The following is an 18954-nucleotide window of genomic DNA, read 5'->3' on the forward strand; positions in this document are numbered from 1 at the left end:
AACACACTGCATAATAGAGAAAAGCCACAGAAGTCAACTGTGTTAGACAAATACAAATCCAGTGTGAGAAGTGAGTCTTGCCCTTGCTGATGTCTTCCTTCTCCCTCCTACTCTTCCACCTACCCTCTACTGTTGTATGTGTTTCTGATGAGGGAAGGAAACTTTCTGACATCTTTCTGTATAATAGATTGGATGACAGTTGCCTGCTTCTAATTGCTTACACCCTGTAAAGACTGCTGTCAGTTGGTGGCATATGACAATAGTTGCACACGTGGATAGTGTGAAAGATATGAGATAGGAGATGTTTAGTCTCATTGTTATGCAACAGCCACTGAAACTTTCTGCCTCCAACTAGGTAATGCAGAAATAAGAGTACCCTGATTGTCACTTGTCATTTGCTTTCACTTTTCAGAATACATCTGAAAAAGAATACCTTGATAAAATCCTGATTACAGACTGCAAGACATTGTATTTCTTGTTGTGCAATCAGAGGCATTAATTCTGAGAAGCAGTCAGTCTGCTTCATATTGTACATCAGAATTCTTTTGTTCTTACCTCCTTCAACGAATCACATTACATTCACTGCCTACAAATCTTTCCAGATGTCACAAAGATACTGTTTACTCACTAAACTGCAAGACTGGAAGACAAATTAAATGATTGTTCATTATCAGCTTGATGCTGAGCCCACTGAGAGCAATGGAAGTTTTAAAATTGATTTTAATAGATTTTGGATTAGGTTCTATATAAGTAGCTTCAAGCAACTGATTCATAATCCTGGAGAACGTAGAAGATTTCCTAATGACATCAGTGATGCTAGGATTTCACCCAATTTTACTTTTGCATTTTTATTCATTTGGAAATTCCAAATAAATCAGAGTTTTACATTGGCTATGGGGTAAGAAGGGTAGGGAAGGTCATAACATGATTTATTGTCCTTTTACTAGGCACAAGGGTAAGCAGTTGTTAATTACTGTGAGAGCATATACAAGAAAAGGAAAGAATGTGTACTCATTACAGATGGATGACTGTATTACCATTGTACTCCTGGCTGCACTACAGTGGGAAATATCCAAATGTAACAATGACCTCCTGGTTTCTAATTATCTTGTCCTAAACCTTGATAAACCTGCCCCTTCTTGCAAGAGTGGATTTCTGTCCGGCAAAGCATTTCCCTTGCCAGAGTACATATATATTTGGCAGCATCTTCCACTTTCCAGCCCTGGAATCTGATGTAAGCTTGTAAATTGTGCTTGGTTGGCAACATTTTCACCCTCTAGAGCACTGAATTGGTGTAAAATAATACATTATACTGTTTCCCACTCTTTCTGCTCTTTTTTTTTTTCCTCAAAAGAATTCTAAATTCTAAAATTTCTGCTTTGTATTCCAGTGCAATTTTCACAAAACTGTAGGTCTTTCTCTTTACACATTGCATCTGGCTTAGCAACTACCGTGTGAAGCATAATGGCTCTATGGCTCTATCACATGCTTGGTACCCTTAATGGCCTCTGAAGCAGCTGTTCCATAAGGAGAACAGAACATAGTTACTGAATATATGTGAGTGAAAATTGCTACAACTGCTGTACTTGGGAAATAAGCGTAGAGGAGGATATATACATACAATTTACAATACATTGAAGAACAAAAGTGCTCCTGAAAGCATATTTCCACAGGAGGGGAAAAAACATTCTTCATTGCTGTTGCAGACTACCCGATAAACATAAACAGATAAATTAAGATAACTTTTTGGATAAATCTACATTTGTTGGCTAACCAACTTCACTGAAGTGAAAGAGTTCTTTTATTTTCCACTTGAAATGTTAGAGTTCTTTTTTTTTCCTTTTTTTCTTTTTTTTTTTTTTTTCCCTAACGTGAGCTTCTAAATGTTGATTACTCAGGGAAAAATCTCCAAGAAGCCAAAGTCTAATACATTTCCCTTATAGAACAGTGTTATCTGAGTGCCTATGCCTTTGCTTCCTAATCAACTAGTATTTTAAATGGCAAAGTTGTTAACAACAAGCAAAGACCTTCTTGCCTTAGACTGAGTAATTAATACAATCCAGTATTCTACAAAGCAGTAACTCTCATGCAATATCTCAATATTAACAAATGCACATGCTTTCATAAAGTTTCTCTTGTGCATACTGATAAAGCTTATCCTCTATTCTCATGCATATTAAATTAGACTTCAGAGCTAGATCATCTATTCATTGAGCATTTATAAATGCTAATATATGCTCATTTTGATGAACACAAACAAAAATCAGCCTAAGCATAATTATTTTTTGGCACTGACAAAATATTGGAGGAAAGTGGAAGCTAAATATTAAATACTGTAGCTTCAAAATGAATGCAAATTATTTACATGAAAATCAGAATGCCTACTTTGCAAAATTTAAATCACAAGGTACTTCTGCTAAGGAACTTCAGGAAAGGTCACAACATTTGTTTTTTGCTTGTTTATTCGTTTGTGTATGTGTTTCATTAGTTCAAAGAAGTATCAAAATACAGGCATTTCCTGCTGATTGAACATTGACTCATGATTTTCCAAATTCTGATTAGAAATTCTAGGGTACTCCCAGGAAGTATTACTGATATAATACTAAACCATTCGTCTAACATCTTCAGATGAAAAGAAATATCAACAATCTCATCCTTTGCATGTGCACTTATTTATAATACATAAACATGGAACATAAGCCAAGAGGTATGGAGATGCATAACTAAACGGTAGACTGAGTGCTACCTTTTTAGAACAAATATGGGTCATCATATTTGATCATTAAAATGGAAATAAATGAGAATGGCTTTGTAGTCCACTTGCAGTGCATGCTTTGTGATTTAGGACAAATCACTTGCAATGCAAATCATGTTACTTTACTTCAATTATCTAAACATTGCATGCATACCCTGAGAATAGATCAGGTAGCTTTGTCTGTAGTCAAAGAAAGAACATTGGCTCTTTCAGAGAACAGTTTATTTTGATGTGCCAAAACAGACCAAGTTACTCTTCAGACACACCTGCCTGTTGACTATCTTAAATTTGACCACTAATTTTCTGATAAAGAAGCTAATTAAGATGAATCTCAGATTTATCTGCTTTGCCACCAAAAGGCAGAGAGCAAATAGAACTCAAGAATACTTCAACCATGAACTCCCAGCCAGGATCTAGTGCAAAGGACATTCTTGTTGTGTTACTACATCGCAGTATAGTAGTATAGATTCTTATCCTTATTTTTCAAGCTCAGAAAGTTCTCTGTGGCTGAATTACTACTCCATGGTATGCCTACATACATCCAGATAAACACTGGTAAATGAAAAAAAGAATTTTGCATTCTACCAGTTTAAAGAATCACTAAAAAAAAACATAACAAAACAAAACAAAACAAACAAACAAACAAAAAACCAAACTGCCATCGATGTTTCAAAATTGTACAAAACATGTTATCCTGATATTTTATAAGAAACATTCCAAGTTTTTCAGGTCAAAAATACAACACTCACAATATCACAATCTACTAATACGTCAACAGCATTTTACATTACTTTAAATGCTGCAGTTATAGCTGAAAGTTGACTATTAGTAAGTGAGGAACTGTCAACTAGTTCACTGCTTTTCAGAGTTACATTTTTTTCTGAATTACAGTCTAAAAACCACTCCTGAGTTCTACTGTAGGGCCTGAAAAGACACTGAAAGTGTCTTTTGCACTGAAAGTGCAAATAAGTCACAGAAAACCTTAAGGACACATTACCCCAGTTCTTTCTAAAGTCCTCAAAAACTGATTTTTTTTCTGTTTATTCTGGGCTGTTTCTCATGTAATATGCTCCTCTTAATGTTACAACAGTGGATTTTGATTCTCTAAAGAATGTCTAGTTAGTTTGACAATTGAAACTTTTACAATCCACCTACACCAGTGACTCTACCATTGAAACTGTCAGTAGAGCAGGAGCATCAATGAAATATTTGGGGGTTGGGAAACAAACAAATCAAATATAAACAAGACCTACTGAATTACTACAGTGGCTTTGCGCTGTTTCAAGGGAAGTGCTGTTAGTACAGAAGCCAGCTGTTTAACTATTGGAAATCTGCAACTTGGCCTGCTTTCAGTGAACTTCAGAATAGTGTGACTAAACTTTGTCTCTTCTTGCAGCACATGGAAAGAAACATTCACATATTTGGTACAGTAGATTAAATGAAAGCCAAAAATTCTATTAAGTAAACTTTGACCTACACAATATGAAACCTCTTTTGAGCCTGAAACTGACCAAAAAAAAAAAAAAAAAAAAAAAAAGGAAAGAAACCTCCAAGGAAATCAGTGTACATCAGCAAAAAGGAATGCCCAGGACTGTTACATGTCCACAGGCAGCACTTTGAAGGTTGAGTAAATATAAGGAACTTTTTTGATAACAGCTGGAGGGCAGCACTGAAATTATGTCAGAAATATGAGAAAAAATGATATGGGTGCCCAGGATACTCATGCAGCAGGATCAGTCAGTATTTTAAGACAATATAATAAAAAATTAAGGAACAGAATACTGATATAAAATGTGCAGAACTCCCAACCATTTATTTACTCATATGGATTTTAGTTTACAGTTTAAGTTCTCAGTTAAATCAGCCACTATGCAGAAGGGCACTCGGGCATGTGCTCAGTGTTGAATAAATGCTTTACTACAACTTGCAGGAGCTTGAACATTGGCTTAGATCTAAGTGCATCTTTTGACAATGATTATCTAATTCTGCACTTCTTTCAGAAGAATCACAGAATAATAGAATCATAAAGGTTGGAAAAGACCTCAAAGTTCATCTAGTCACTCATTCCCACCATGCCCACTAACCACATCCTGCAATGCAATATCCACATGGTTTTTGAGCACTGTCCTCCAGAGACAGTGACTCCACAACAGCCAGTGCATCAACACTCTTTCAGAGAAAAACTTTTCTTGATACCCAATCTGAACCTTTACTGATGCAACTCAAGGCCATTACCTCCTGTTCTATCACTATTACTTGGGCCAATCCCCATCTCACCATAACCTCATTTCAGATTGTTATACAGAGTGACAAGGTCTCCCCTAAGCCTCTTCTGCACGTTGACCAACTCCAGTTCCCTCAGCCACTCTCCCTAAGACTTGTGCTCCGGAGCCTTAACAGCTCCATTGCCCTTCATTGGACATGCTTCAGGGCTTCAGTGTCTTTCTCATTGTGAAGGGCCCAAAACTGAATGTAGAACTTGAGATTCAGCTTCACCAGTGCCAAGTACAAGGGGACAATCACCTCCCTTGTCCTGATGAAATAGCATGGGCCAAGTACTGATAAGACCCACAGAAGTGATCATAATTCCTTGCAGTTCTTTGTCTAGTCTTTATCTGTAGTAACATTATGTACTGCAGCACTTAAGAGGATAACATCAATTTCAAATTTGTTAATTTTTAATTAACGTAAGCATTAGGTATTGCTCAAAAGTAGAGCCCAGAATTACAATATGAAAAATAATCAATTTTTCCTATTCTTATGTATTATTTTGCCTAATCTGAACAGAACATCACAGATTTTACAATCAAAATAATACTGATATACTGTCAGAATGCTATATATCCCATTGCAATAAAAGTTAATTGAGGAAAGAGTGCATTGAATTATATAATTGAGCTAAACTTGAAATGTCAAAACATAAGCTATGTTGTATGGTCAGTTTGGACAAACTGGAAAGAATTATGGATTGATAAAAAAAGATAAAGAACTATAAAAAAAAATCACCTCCATTAACCAGTTCATCTTTGGCTTGGTTAATCATTGTTTTGATTTTTTATTGTTTAACATTGCTAACAATGTTAAACAATAATAGATTTTGCAAATTTCTGAGAACATTTACTTGATTATTTCCTTTATAACATTTTTGTGTAGAAATGGATCCCATAAAAATGCCACTATTAGCCATTAGTCATTATTGGAAGAACATTCTGATCAAAATATTCCACTAAGGAAAACTACTCTAGTAAATGCTCTACCAAGTAAATAATTGGCTTCAGCAAAGAAAAAGGACACTTGCTTTGCTAAACAACTTTACAAGTTCAAGATATTTGTAGTCTTGCTTCTCATAGCAGGAAGATTTCAGCTATCAGCTTCTGCACATAACTTTTGGAAGAGATATTTCATCTTATTGGCCTTAAATTTTGTCACCAAGATATAATCATATCTGTCTAGTATGAATGTCAAGAGGATCTCACATGTGTACACTTCTTAGAAGAGCTAAACATAATTAACCCTAAAATCTCTTAAATCTCTTACTGGCTTGACAGATTTTTTTAATGTATGACTTATTTTCTAGATAGAAAGCTCATGATAAGCCAGCTGAAACCAAAAAATGAATGGTCCCTCCTTGTTTCTACTATTATCAGTAGCATGACAAGGGTACAGTAGCCAACCTATGTGCCTGTCAGCTGCTGTGAAATACTATTCAAAGGAAAAATCCCAAATGAATTTTTTTAGAGTGTGCTTGCATATGAGACTTTCATAGACTGAGAAAAGAACGTTTAACTAATCAAAAAATTCTACCTGCAGTTCAACTGGATCTATTAAGAGAAGGAACAGAATTTCATAGGATCACAGAATTTGCCTTCCTATGTTTTAAGTTGGAGCAGGACAAAATATGAGAAAGCTCTGGGTATTCAACACACTAATGACACCCCAGATGCTATCATGACAGCTAAATTTTAAAAGTATTAGGCTTAGAGAATCCTATTAATAGGCTTCAGGAAAAAAAAAAAAAATCCAGTGAAAAGCTTGTAACTTATAACTCAGTGAGTGAAAATAGTCTGGAAAAAAAAATCCAACAACAAATCTTTATCTTCCTATTCATAATACTTTTCAGTGATACACAGAAAACAATGCACACTCACAAATCAAAATATTACTGTAGCATACTCCTGGCACGCTATTCTGTTTCGTCTTATGAAACAAATAATTTTTAGCAGACAATGTACAGTATAGAGGCCCTCAGTGAATTGCAATCTACCAAGTAAGCATGTTTTTCTTTTTGTTTAATTTATAGTCCCTGGAAAAAAAGACATTTAAAAACCTATTGTCTGGGTTTACAAAGCTCATGAGGATAGTTAGTTCTTAGCTGATTGTACTGCTGGCTAAAATGTTAGACATACTTTACCACTAGAGGTCTTTTCATTTACGGATGTACTGAGGCCTCATGGGTTCTTCATCAGTGGACATGTGTTTTAATCACAGGGAACTGCAAAATGCAGTGTTGTCTTCAAATTGACAACTGCAGACCAGATATGTGGATATTAACCTAGAATTTCTGTGTAGGAGGTAAGAATTTCTCAGAGAGAAATGGAATTTTCATCTTTGTTGATATACCCTTTCCCTTTATTTAGTTTCAGTAATTTCTAAAAGCTGAATTCCCTGCCAAACTCTGAATAACAGAGTTTTGGTCTCAGCGATAAAACTGAAGAGGAAAAATATAAAAAAATTTTTTGAGCTGACTGAATTGAGTTACTTCATTTTTTTGGCTCTTTCTTTCCTTTTTTTCCATATTTTGGGTTTTTATCCAATGTGGATTGTCTCTACATGGAAACATTTAATGCTGAAAATGTCAAAACAAAACATTTAATCTTTTCAGAATTGTACTGTCTGAAACCAAATTCTACCAGAATTTAAAAATAGATGTAGTAAGACAGAATTATGTTGTTTCTTCTGTGAATTTACTGTTCATTCATTGCTAGAGTCATAGAAGGGCAGCTACACATCCGACTGGGCTTTATACAAAGAAGCCCTGGAAATAATAGGTCTGTAATCTTTGCATAATATGTCAGTGAAAACTCTAGTTAGTAAAGAAATCAGAAATCCTTGACAGTGCGAGAGTTCTGTGAATCAAAGTGTAACTCTTTACTGGAGCTGAGTGGAAAAGATAGTAAAATGTATTTTCTACAGATGCCCAGTATAAAAACTAAATACAGGAAGGACCATGTTAAGTTAGTCCAGCTTTCCATCCTGTGCAAAGCTATACAATATAAACTATTCTGTCTTTACCTGCTCCATCAGCCACAATCCTATTTTTGCTCCATTTCATTACTTACTGTGTTAGCTTATTTCCTCCTGCAAGTTTTTGAACTTGCAGATCTTTCAGCCTATGTAGTTTTATACAGTTTTCATTTTCCATTTGAACATACTCTAACTTCATACAGTGGCTTAATTTCTTTTTTCTCATTTGAAAATAATTGAAAATACTGCACAGGTATGATCTTTAATCATCAGCTACCTCAATCAATACAATGATCAGCTTTTGTCTAAAAGCTAAAGGATAAATTTCGTTTGCAAGTCCTCTAAATGCCAGGATTTGGCTTTCTTCCTCTCCATTTTCAATGCCAAAACAGTTCAAGAAAATCTTTTGAGAATAATTCTTTAAGAAGATATATGCTTGTTCAAATGTTTAAACTGCAACCACTCATAGACAGAGGTCAAAGCCCGCCATTTCCAGGAGTATCTTTGAAAGCTGTTATCTAAGGACATAGACATAGATACTGCATCTACCACTATTGTAAATAATTCAGGTAAACATAATGCAACTTAGTATGATTGCTGCTGAAATCTTTGCATTTTCTTTCTAACGTGAAAACTTTCCATTTGTGTTTTGTATAGGTAAGCCTACAGGGTATGGATCCAGCAGTAGACGCTTACACCACAAGGGAATAGTGGATGAATGCTGCTTCCAGAGTTGTGACCTGAGGAGGTTGGAGATGTACTGTGCTCCAATAAAGCCACCTAAATCTGCACGCTCTGTACGTGCTCAGCGCCACACTGATATGCCAAAAGCACAAAAGGTAGGCCAGGCCAAAAGACAAAAAGTTCTATTTTAGGAAAAGAAATTTATGTCAAGGCTGGTTACTTAGCAAACAACTGATGTGTTCTGCCTACTAGAAACATTAAGATTTAATGGGTTTGGGGAAAATAGCATCTATGGTTGAAAATAAGGAGAAGATTCATCTCTTAGAATGCTGAATAAAAACCTGCAATTGCTAAGCTAGTAGTTGTGAGGCTTTATCCTGCTTCTGGGTATTAACTGAGATGTACTTACGTCATCTGATCATAAATAGCACCTAAAACCTCTTTCAAAAGAGAAATCGAACACTGAGTTTTTAAATACTCATTTATCCAGAAAATACTCACTCATCCTTTTTTGTAAGGAAGAAGCAGACTGAGTGACTGAGAGCTCTTCTAGTATTCTTTTTATTGTGTAAATGAACAAATCATTTTCTTCTTTCATCATTGTTTCGGCTTTTTAGGGTTTTTTTTATTTACCAGAAGTAAATTAAATTGATAATTTAACTCCAATCATTACATACTTCCTTTTAACTGTTTAATGCTCAGTATGTGTATTCTCCAAGAACTGTAAATATTCATTGTATTACCTGTATGGTTACAGAATTCAAAGCATTCAGACATCTGCCTCTGTTGTATAGATACTGTACATATATGTAGTTAAATCTCTTTTATCTTCAACAGAGCCTATAGTTCAGCTAGGCTGCCATTAAGCTTTCTTCCAACTATCCCTCCTATTTGAGTTCTGAACATCTGTTTTACATGTTATCTGTCATCTTCTGTAAACCTATAATAATATATTTTATTGCTGTTGACCTTTTCTGTCCTATACATATGTTGGTCCGTTTCCTACAGTTTTCTGAAAACTTTTTCATATAAGGAATTAAATTGCATGAAATCCTAAGATATCATATAAAGCTAGGAAACCAGTCCTATGAACTAATTTTCTTAACATTATCTTCATTAAATAACAACTGTAAATGTTCCAACGTCATTTCTTTTCCATAAAATAACCAACGAAACAGAATCCTTTCCATCTCTTCCTTAAGGTTTTTCAACCTTTTGAAGTAATGACTGTATGATTCTTCCTGAGAAACATCACCTTAGCCATGAATGTCTCAGAAGATCCACACAAATGTGTGTAGAAAATATGCAGAACACAACTACGGACAGAAAAAAACCCTGAAGTTTATTCATATCAAGGCACACATAGTTCTAAGGCTTCTTAGGAGAAAGAAGAAAACAAGCTTGGCCTGTAGTCTCTGCACTTCTTCCCATACTTATTGCTAGAGTGATGGGTAAAATGTTCTATAACACCATGTGAATGAAGACAAGATACCTGCTACTCTTTGATCAATCTCCATGCCACTTTCCTTAGAGGGCCAAGGAATTATGTCATTCTTCAAGCAGATATATTTTTTTCCTGTAGGAATACGTGCAGGAAGACACTTTCACAAACTGGAAGAGCCAGAATGAGGGCCTTGCGCCTTTGCACATTAGATGAGAAGGAGGTGTTTGAGAAAGAATACTGTGTGTCAGGGCCTAGTTCCCACTCCTCAGAGAAGAGATGAGATATCAAACTTTAAGCTTTCAAGAAGCTTTTAGGACAATGCTTTTAGATATTGCTTTTAGGCTGCCCAGAGTGGAGTCAGGGGTTGGACTCGATGATCCTTATAGGTCCCTTCCAATCTAGGATATTCTAATTTAAGAGGAAAAAAAATAGAGTGAGTGTGTAGTAGCTGAGATGAACTAACTACAGCAGACAGCATTCAGGAAATGAAAAGGAGAAAAAAAAAAAGAGGTGAAAAGGATGGTAAAAAGACAATGAAAAACAGAGTGAAAAAAAAGGAAGGGAATTAGATTAAAGAGTCTCATAAGATGAAATATGCTGAAGAACTGAACAAACTATGAATTACAGAGTTTTGAGAAAACGGGAAAAAAAATAAAATTAGAGAAAAATGTCCTATTAAAGAAAAGAAAACTGATAAAGAAAATGTACAGGAGATGGAGGAAAGAGATGATCTGAAGCAAAAAAATCATAAATGTTTCTTGATGGGAAATTGGCAATAAAATATTAGAAATCTTATGGGAAAAACAAGCTGAATTTCTCCTTCATCTCTATTAATGGATAAAATTAGATTGAGGAAACAAAAATATAGGATTAGGAGAAACTATAGTTCTAATATATGCTAGATAAGAGGAACAGATAGTTAAAAGAAATAGAATGCAATAAAAAAAATTAAACATCAGAAAGCTCTAATACATATTTCTGTTATTATTTACTCTTTCTTTTTGCAACAGTACATGCTTCCATTAAAGAAAGACAATGCTATGTGCATATCTTTTCTTTGGATAGATTATTCCAAGATGAACACGTTTAGTTAATTCTGTCTTGATATGTTACTGATTTTAACAAAAAATATATATATTTTTGCAAGTTGAATATTTTTTTCTGCTTTAGAGTATTTTTCTCTCTGATTATCATGCCATGTATATGATATAGATATTAAACATACAGAAAGAATAGGTAAGATAATGTAAAGAATCCCCATAAATTCTTATTTAGATGCAGAATCTAAGGCAGGATTAATTGTAACATTAGATGATCTCATTTTTAGATTCTGTACACAATCATGTTAGTCATGATTTCAGTGTAGTTTTTATTTCCAGGAATAACAGAATCTCAATAAACTTACTACAGTGGAGGTGGTTGTTCTGATTACAGGTTAAACTGATGCAGATCATTAGTCACCACCTCCAGGGATGGTGACTCTTCCAGCTACTCCTCCCCAAGACTGTAGGGTTGCCAGAGGTTGTTGTGGCCAAAGTGTAGGTCCCAGCAGTTAATCTTGCTGAACTTCATCCAGTTGGCCTCAGCCCAGCAATCTCCAGGTAGATCAACACTTCCTCCCAACTTGGTGTCATCTGCAAACTAACTAAGGGCGCACTCAATCCCCTCTTCCAGACCAATTAAGATATTAAACAGGTCAGGACCCAATATGAACCCCTAGGGAACACCAATCATGACTGATAACTAGCTGGATTTATTTCCATTCACCATCACCCTCAGGGCCCAGCCCTCCAGCCAACTTTTTATCCAGCAAAGAGTGTATCTGTGCAAGCCATGGGCTGCCAGTTTTCCTGGGACAGAACTGTGAGAGATAGCATCAAAGGCTTTGCTGAAGTCTAGGTGGACTATGTCAACAGCCTTTCCCTCATCCACCAGGTGGATCACACTATCATAGAAAGATATCAGGTTGGTCAAGCAGAACTTGCCTTTCATGAACCCATGCAGGCTGGGCCTGATTCCCAGGCTGTCCCGCACATGTTGTGTAATCTTCCTCATAAACAGGGGCAGGCAGTGAATGATTGATGTGGCCTGGGAAACCCAAAACATCTGTGCTGGTAGAAGGCTAGCATCAAGAACCAGTTTTATCCAATTACAGAGACTGTATTTGTAGAGTTTTCTGTTTTTTTTGGTTTTTTTTGGTTTTTTTTTTTTTTTTTTTTTGTGTGTGTGTGTGTGTGTGAGTGTGTGTGTTGCAAAAAAAAAAAAAAAACAAGGTTTTTTTTCTTCAGGATTGTTATTTGTTCCATTCTAAGACCTTTGTTCATAATCAAATATAAAAGTTTTCCAAAAGCTAAGCAATAAAAACTTTGATAACATATAAAGTGATATTTTACATACAGCATACTTCACAGATTTAAAAAAAAAGAAAGAGGAAAAAGGCAGTTAGAATTGCTTCTTTACTGCCAAAGATACTGTATGCAATGGAGCACATACTCAACCTTAACTCTAAGTTAGATACCAAGCTGTCTCTGTAATTGCTCTTTCACAGTCAGCCTGCAAAAAAATTACTTTAAACTGGGGCAGCCAGTGAAAGCACCAGACATGTATATTTGCTTGCACAGAGAAATAAAGTGTACATCAGAGCACAATGCTATAACTGCTGGCTAACCACTCCAAAGTTTCTTGTGAACCAAAGGGGCTAACTCAGAGTATGGATTTCAACACTATTAACCTTAATGAAGTTGTGATCTATAGAAACATGTCGTTTCTGTAGTGCCCAGCAGTCAAGCGTCCTTCTCAGACATCTATTTGAAGGATACCAAACTCTCATTAGAGTATACGTGTCCTGCTTCAAAAGAAGTCTCACCCCAAATCCCTGAGATATTTTATATTCTTTGAGCAGTAGCCAACAGAGGTCACCAAACCTATCTGGGTCAGCAACTGTCTGTAATGAAAAAATGTTTGTAATCTGAGAAGTATTTTGAGACATTAAATGTTTTTTCTCCAGTGCTGAACAACTGATCCAAGGGAGAGTACATGAAAGTTCATAGAGAAGTGGCGGCTTTGTTTTTAAATGCTTAAAAGTTGATGGAAAAGAAAGTAACTTTCTAGTATTTTTGACAAATGAACAAATGTTGGTCAATGAGAAAATGTAGAAATAGTTTTTTCAGTAGCCATCATATCTAGATATAACAATCAGCAGAATTTATACAAGATCAACGTATCTGTCTAAAATTTAGTAAGCTATTTGCTTTATGTGTGTTGGATCTCTTCCCCTGAGTAGAATCTACAGAGGTAGTTTACCTTCAAAGTTGAATTGAAATAGAATGGGATCTATAATCTTTACTCAATGTTTTCTAAAGTATGTTTCCATGCCCATTCAGATTCCTCAGTATAGCAGCTGTTCACCAGAAACACAGAAATGCCATAAAATAAGCAAGAACTAACAATAACGCAATTGATTTTCTCCAATAGGTTATTTAAGGAAAACTAGGTGATGAAACTTGCATTTCAGTTTAATGTTTAGACTGAAAAAAAAGATGTTTGGGCCAGCTGTTCTTCTGACAGTTTACAGAATCACAGAATCACAGAATTGTAGGGGTTGGAAGGGACCTCCAGAGATCATTGAGTCCAACCCCCCTGCCAAAGCAGGATCCCTACACCAGGTCGCACAAGTAGGCGTCCAGGCGGGTCTTGAATATCTCCAGAGAAGGAGACTCCACAACCTCCCTGGGCAGCCCGTTCCAGTGCTCCGTCACCCTCACTGTAAAGAAGTTCTTGCGCACATTGGTGCGGAACTTCCTATGCTCCAGTTTCTGTCCATCTCCCCTTGTCCTGTCCCCACGCACTGCTGAAAAGAGTCTGGCCTCATCACTCTGCCCCCCACACCATAGATATTTATAGACCTGGATCAGGTCCCCTCTCAGTCTTCTCTTCTCAAGGCTAAACAGACCCAGATCACTTAGCCTTTCTTCATAGGAGAGACGCTCCAGGCCCTTCACCATCTTTGCGGCCCTCCGCTGGACTCTCTCCAAGAGATCCCTGTCTTTTTTGTACTGGGGAGCCCAGAACTGGACACAGTACTCCAGATGAGGCCTTAGCAGGGCAGAGTAGAGGGGGAGGATCACCTCCCTCGACCTGCTGGCCACGCTCTTTTTAATGCACCCCAGAATGCCATTGGCCTTTTTGGCCACAAGGGCACACTGCTGGCTCATGGCCAACCTGTCGTCCACCAGGACACCCAGGTCCCTCTCTGCAGAGCTCCTCTCCAGCAGGTCATCCCCCAAACTGTACCAGTGCATGCAATTATTCCTCCCCAGATACAAGACTCTACACTTGCTTTTGTTAAACCTCATCTGGTTTCTTACTGCCCAGCTCTCCAGCCTGTCCAGGTCTCGCTGAATGGCAGCACAGCCTTTGGGCGTGTCAGCCAATCCTCCCAACTTCGTATCATCAGCAAACTTGCTGAGGGTGGACACTATCCCCTCATCAAGGTCATTGATGAAGATGTTGAACAAGACCGGACCCAGCACCGACCCCTAAGGAGCACCGCTGGTTACAGGCCTCCAACCGGACTCTGCACTGCCTACCTATGAGAAACAGAATTATTTTACATCCCCCTGCAACACTAAGGCCAATACTATACAGATTGCTTTCCTGTCTTTAATTTATTTAATTTGATATATATATAACTTTTTTATTTATCATATATCTGTCATACATCTATTTATCATATATCTAATATTCTTCATTTATATATATATCACTAGTAGATTGAATTAAAAAAAAAATGTTTTGAAAAAGGAAGGTGTCCCTGAACTTTTAACAAAGAGAATGAGTGTGAAACCAAAGCAAATTACAGATCCTTTTTTTTTCCTAACATTATGAGAATAACTATTGACTTTATTTTTAGATTAGAATCTCATTTAATGAGAAAATGCATCAACTAGTAAGGTGGGAATAAGAAACAGGGAGAAAAACTTTGAAAAACCACTGTTCTCAGTTCAAGCAAAGGAGACTGAACTGTTTCCACAACAACTATGTATATACACAAGGGAAGACTGAAACTTTTTAAAATGAAGCTGTGACATAAAATCAATGATACAAAGCTGACACAAAGGCTACAAGATGCCTTGAGAATTATAATATGAATTTGGCATTGATAAGGCTGATTATAAAATTCACTAGCCAAAGAACAGGAAAAAATAAAAGTAATTTAGTGCCATTCCCTTGCATCCTAAGCAAAAAGACCAAAGAGATATACAACTTGGTATAATTTTACTCATCCTCAGAATTCTATTCCTTATTCTTTTTTAGGATTTATATGTGGAAAATACACAAATGTGTTAACAGCAAAGTAATAGTAGGAAGTGGGTTCTCTCAAAAGATCAAATACTAGCCAACATCCTTTCAGATTATATCTAATCTTCAAAACTTAAATTAATACTAAGTGGGACTGAGAAACAGTGAAAATATGATGGTTTTACTCTAAGAAAATTTCTTTGAGAAAACAGAAAGCATATTGCATGATTTCTCATTTGTCTTTCTAAGATTGGCTTTATCTTTTGTAATTGGCTCTTTATCAACTCCCAGATATATTTACAGACCAAAATATGCTTAATGGCATTAATCCTAATTTCTATTACATCCATACTACATTACCAAAGCCAGCGAGGGACCTTTTATGTGTAAGAGATAGAAGGACTTGGCCTCTTCACTTCAGAAAATTTTCTCTCATTGCTTACTTTCCAGTCTTGTTATTTTGTTACCAACCACACTGCCCACAGAACTAAAAAACTTTCAAATAGACCTCAGAGAGTCCGTAGCTAAGATATCATGTGTGTTACTACAAACATTAGACTTTCCATTTATTACCAATAAAGCAGGAGATCTTTTAATGCCAATATGAGTTTTGGAAGTCCATCCTAATAGCATAAGAATGCTGTTGCATGCTTCCCAGTACATTTCATCTTAGCTAAATGACCTTTACTGTCACTGAGGTTGTTGTTATCTGTAAGTCTCCAAATATCCATGCTTAAGATGATAGGCTTAAAGTCTGAATTTCTCTGTTCACAAAGTGACTTATGCAAAGTTGACATTTTGCAACTGGCATCTTAAAATGCTTATTACATTTGTCTATATCTAAGTATCAGCTTAAAAGATCAGACAAACAAAACATCACATACACACAAAAAATCATTTTTAGTTACTTAATTTCAAAGTCTATAGAAATAAGGCAAGATTTTCTATACTAGAGTAAAGGCAGGTTTGAGATCCATATTCAGGCATTCATATTTTGTTTTAAATAGTCTCAACATTGCATACTTGGAAAAAAATGTGTTATATGTGTCAAAGGACTTTCTGGCATGCATGTTAATCTATTTATGGATCAAAATGCTGATTCCAGACGAGAAACTGTTCTAAAAGTTACCTGCCATCTTCCCTCAATTTCAAAGCTAGCCTGTGTATTGTGACAGCTCTTTCTCCATATACATGCAAGTATTAACAGCTATAACTGAAAGCTTGCTATATCATGGTATTTGCTTTATTTCAGTGATTAAGCATTTTTGAAGTCAGACAACAACATTAGTTGAGAGAATTTATTACTGAAGTGAAAATGGCTGTTGTTTCATAATAAGGCTCTTACTTTTCTTATAGCTGATGAGTGTGTAGCCTTTAAGAATATATGATTTTTTTTTTTTTTCAAATAGAATGCAGTGTATAATTTGTTTCTTGCATACTAGTAAACTTTCCTCAAAAAAGAGATTCTAGATGCAGCAGTAACAAGGTTATTTTGTTTTGTTGCCATGAGGGAAAAACAAGAGAGATGAGTCAATGAATTCCCGTCTTCTTAGTGCATTGTTACAATATAAGCACTTCATAGAATCATAGAACCTAGCTTGGAAAAGACCTTAAAGTCATCAAGTCATCAAGCACAACCATCAACCTGTCCTACTGAGGCCTATCTTCATCTCTTTCAGTGGTATGTCCACGCACCCCTTAAATACCTCTAAGGACCAGACTCTAACACTTCTCTAGACAGGCTGTTCCAATGCCTAACCAGTCTTTCCATGAAGCAGTTCTTCTTGATATCCAACTTAAACCTCCCCTGTCTCAACTTCTGACCATTTCCTCTATCGCTTGAAAAATGAGACCAGCACTCTCCTTACTGCAACCTCCTTTTAGGTCGCTGTAGAGAGCTATGAATGCTCCCTTCAGCCACCTTTTCTCCAGACTAAACAGCTCCGGGTCCCTTGGCCACTCTTAGTAGCTCTTGCTTTTTAGTCCGTTAACCAGCTTAATTGCTTTTCTCTGTGCACTCTCAAACAACTCAAAATCCTTCTCATACTGAGGGGCCAAAAAGTGAACACAGTATTTGAGATGTAGTCATGTAAAAAGAGGTAATCACTTCACTAGTCCTACTTGCCACACTATTTCTGATGCATGCCAGAATACCATTGGCTTTCTTGGCCACTTGGACTTACAGCTGGCCTCTGATCTGGCTGCTAACCAGCTTTTCAGATTCTTTTCTGCTGGACACATTTCAAGCCACTCCAGCTACATACTGCTGCTTGGGTTGTTACAACTCAAGCGCACCAGCCAGCATTCAGCCTCAATGAATGTCACACAACTGGACACAGCCCATCAATCAGCCACTGCAGGTACCCCTGCAGGTACCCCTGCAGAGCATCCTGCCCTTGTGCACATCAACACTCCCACTCAACTTGGTCACATCTGCAAGCTTACTGAGAATGCACTTGATCTCTTGATTCAGATCACTGATAATAGCATTAAACAAAATACTTGTAGCATGAAGTAGAATCCTTAGCTCATGTGAAGTGCTACAATGATAGTTTAACTGAAAACTCAATCCATTCTAAGAAAATTATTTTATTACTCTATTAGTAAAATTTGATGAAGGTAAGCCCACATTCTATTGAATTGATAGAACTAGGTGATTAATCTTTTCTTCATTGAGTATTGTACTTTAGGCTAAGAAAATCTATAAAGGAAGATTCCTAATAAAGAAATATCTTTCTCATGAATACTTCACTGTTAACAAATTTCTCTTGTCAGTGATGATAATTTTAAGTTTAGTTCAATGTTATTTCTGGTTGTATAATTAATTTGACACTTGCTGGTTTCATTAGGTTTGGTATTTTTTGATATATTTTTATATATTCTAAAAAACATAATTCAACATGTATCCATCAGAACCCAATCTAAAACCAATGGCAGTCAATAAGCTGTATATGAGCTAAAGTTTTGTAATCTTTCATCAGTTTCTGATTTTATGTTTTAATAGATACAAGAAGCAAAATAAAAAGTGACATATAAAATAGTACTTTATATAGAAAATTGTTTAAAAATATATATACTGTAATGTACCAAATTAGCTTCTATTTTCCTTCTGTCCATCAGAAAAGCAGATGTTTTCATTACTTTTAAGTTTCAGAGATTGTTACATTCCTTTTTCTAGGGCTAAAATAGAAGTCAGTGCAGTGGCACATCTCCATACATATGCCTCACCTTTCTCAGTGAAATTTCGTATTTTGTGATTTTCTCATGACAGCAGCTATAATTACTCTTCACAAAGAATTTCACTTCTGATAAGGACTATAAAAATAGAAAGTCACTTGTCAATTCTGCCTCTATTCCAATAGGAATGGGAAGTTTGGAGGCCAGCTAATGTTTATCAGAATGGTAAAGGAAGAAATCAAACAAAAAAAAATGGATATAGCAACTTCTAGTGCTTCCAGAAACTAGCCTGTGTATGGAAAGACAGTGAACTGAGGGCATTATTCATTCCAAAGCCCTCTTGATTTGC

General features: G+C 36.2%; 1 protein-coding gene across 1 annotated transcript in view; it reads left to right on the forward strand.

The window, feature by feature from the left end:
* IGF1 (insulin like growth factor 1) overlaps positions 1–18954 on the forward strand; it is a 57751-nt gene that overhangs the window by 30325 nt on the left and 8472 nt on the right. Inside the window, exon 3 of the mRNA XM_090143740.1 lies at positions 8657–8838. Coding sequence (XP_089999866.1) covers positions 8657–8838 — 182 coding nt within the window. The remainder of the gene's footprint in view (positions 1–8656; positions 8839–18954) is intronic.

This window comes from Phasianus colchicus, chromosome 1 (genome assembly GCF_987193195.1).
Source record: "Phasianus colchicus chromosome 1, bPhaCol1.hap1.1, whole genome shotgun sequence".
Lineage (NCBI taxonomy): Eukaryota > Metazoa > Chordata > Aves > Galliformes > Phasianidae > Phasianus > Phasianus colchicus.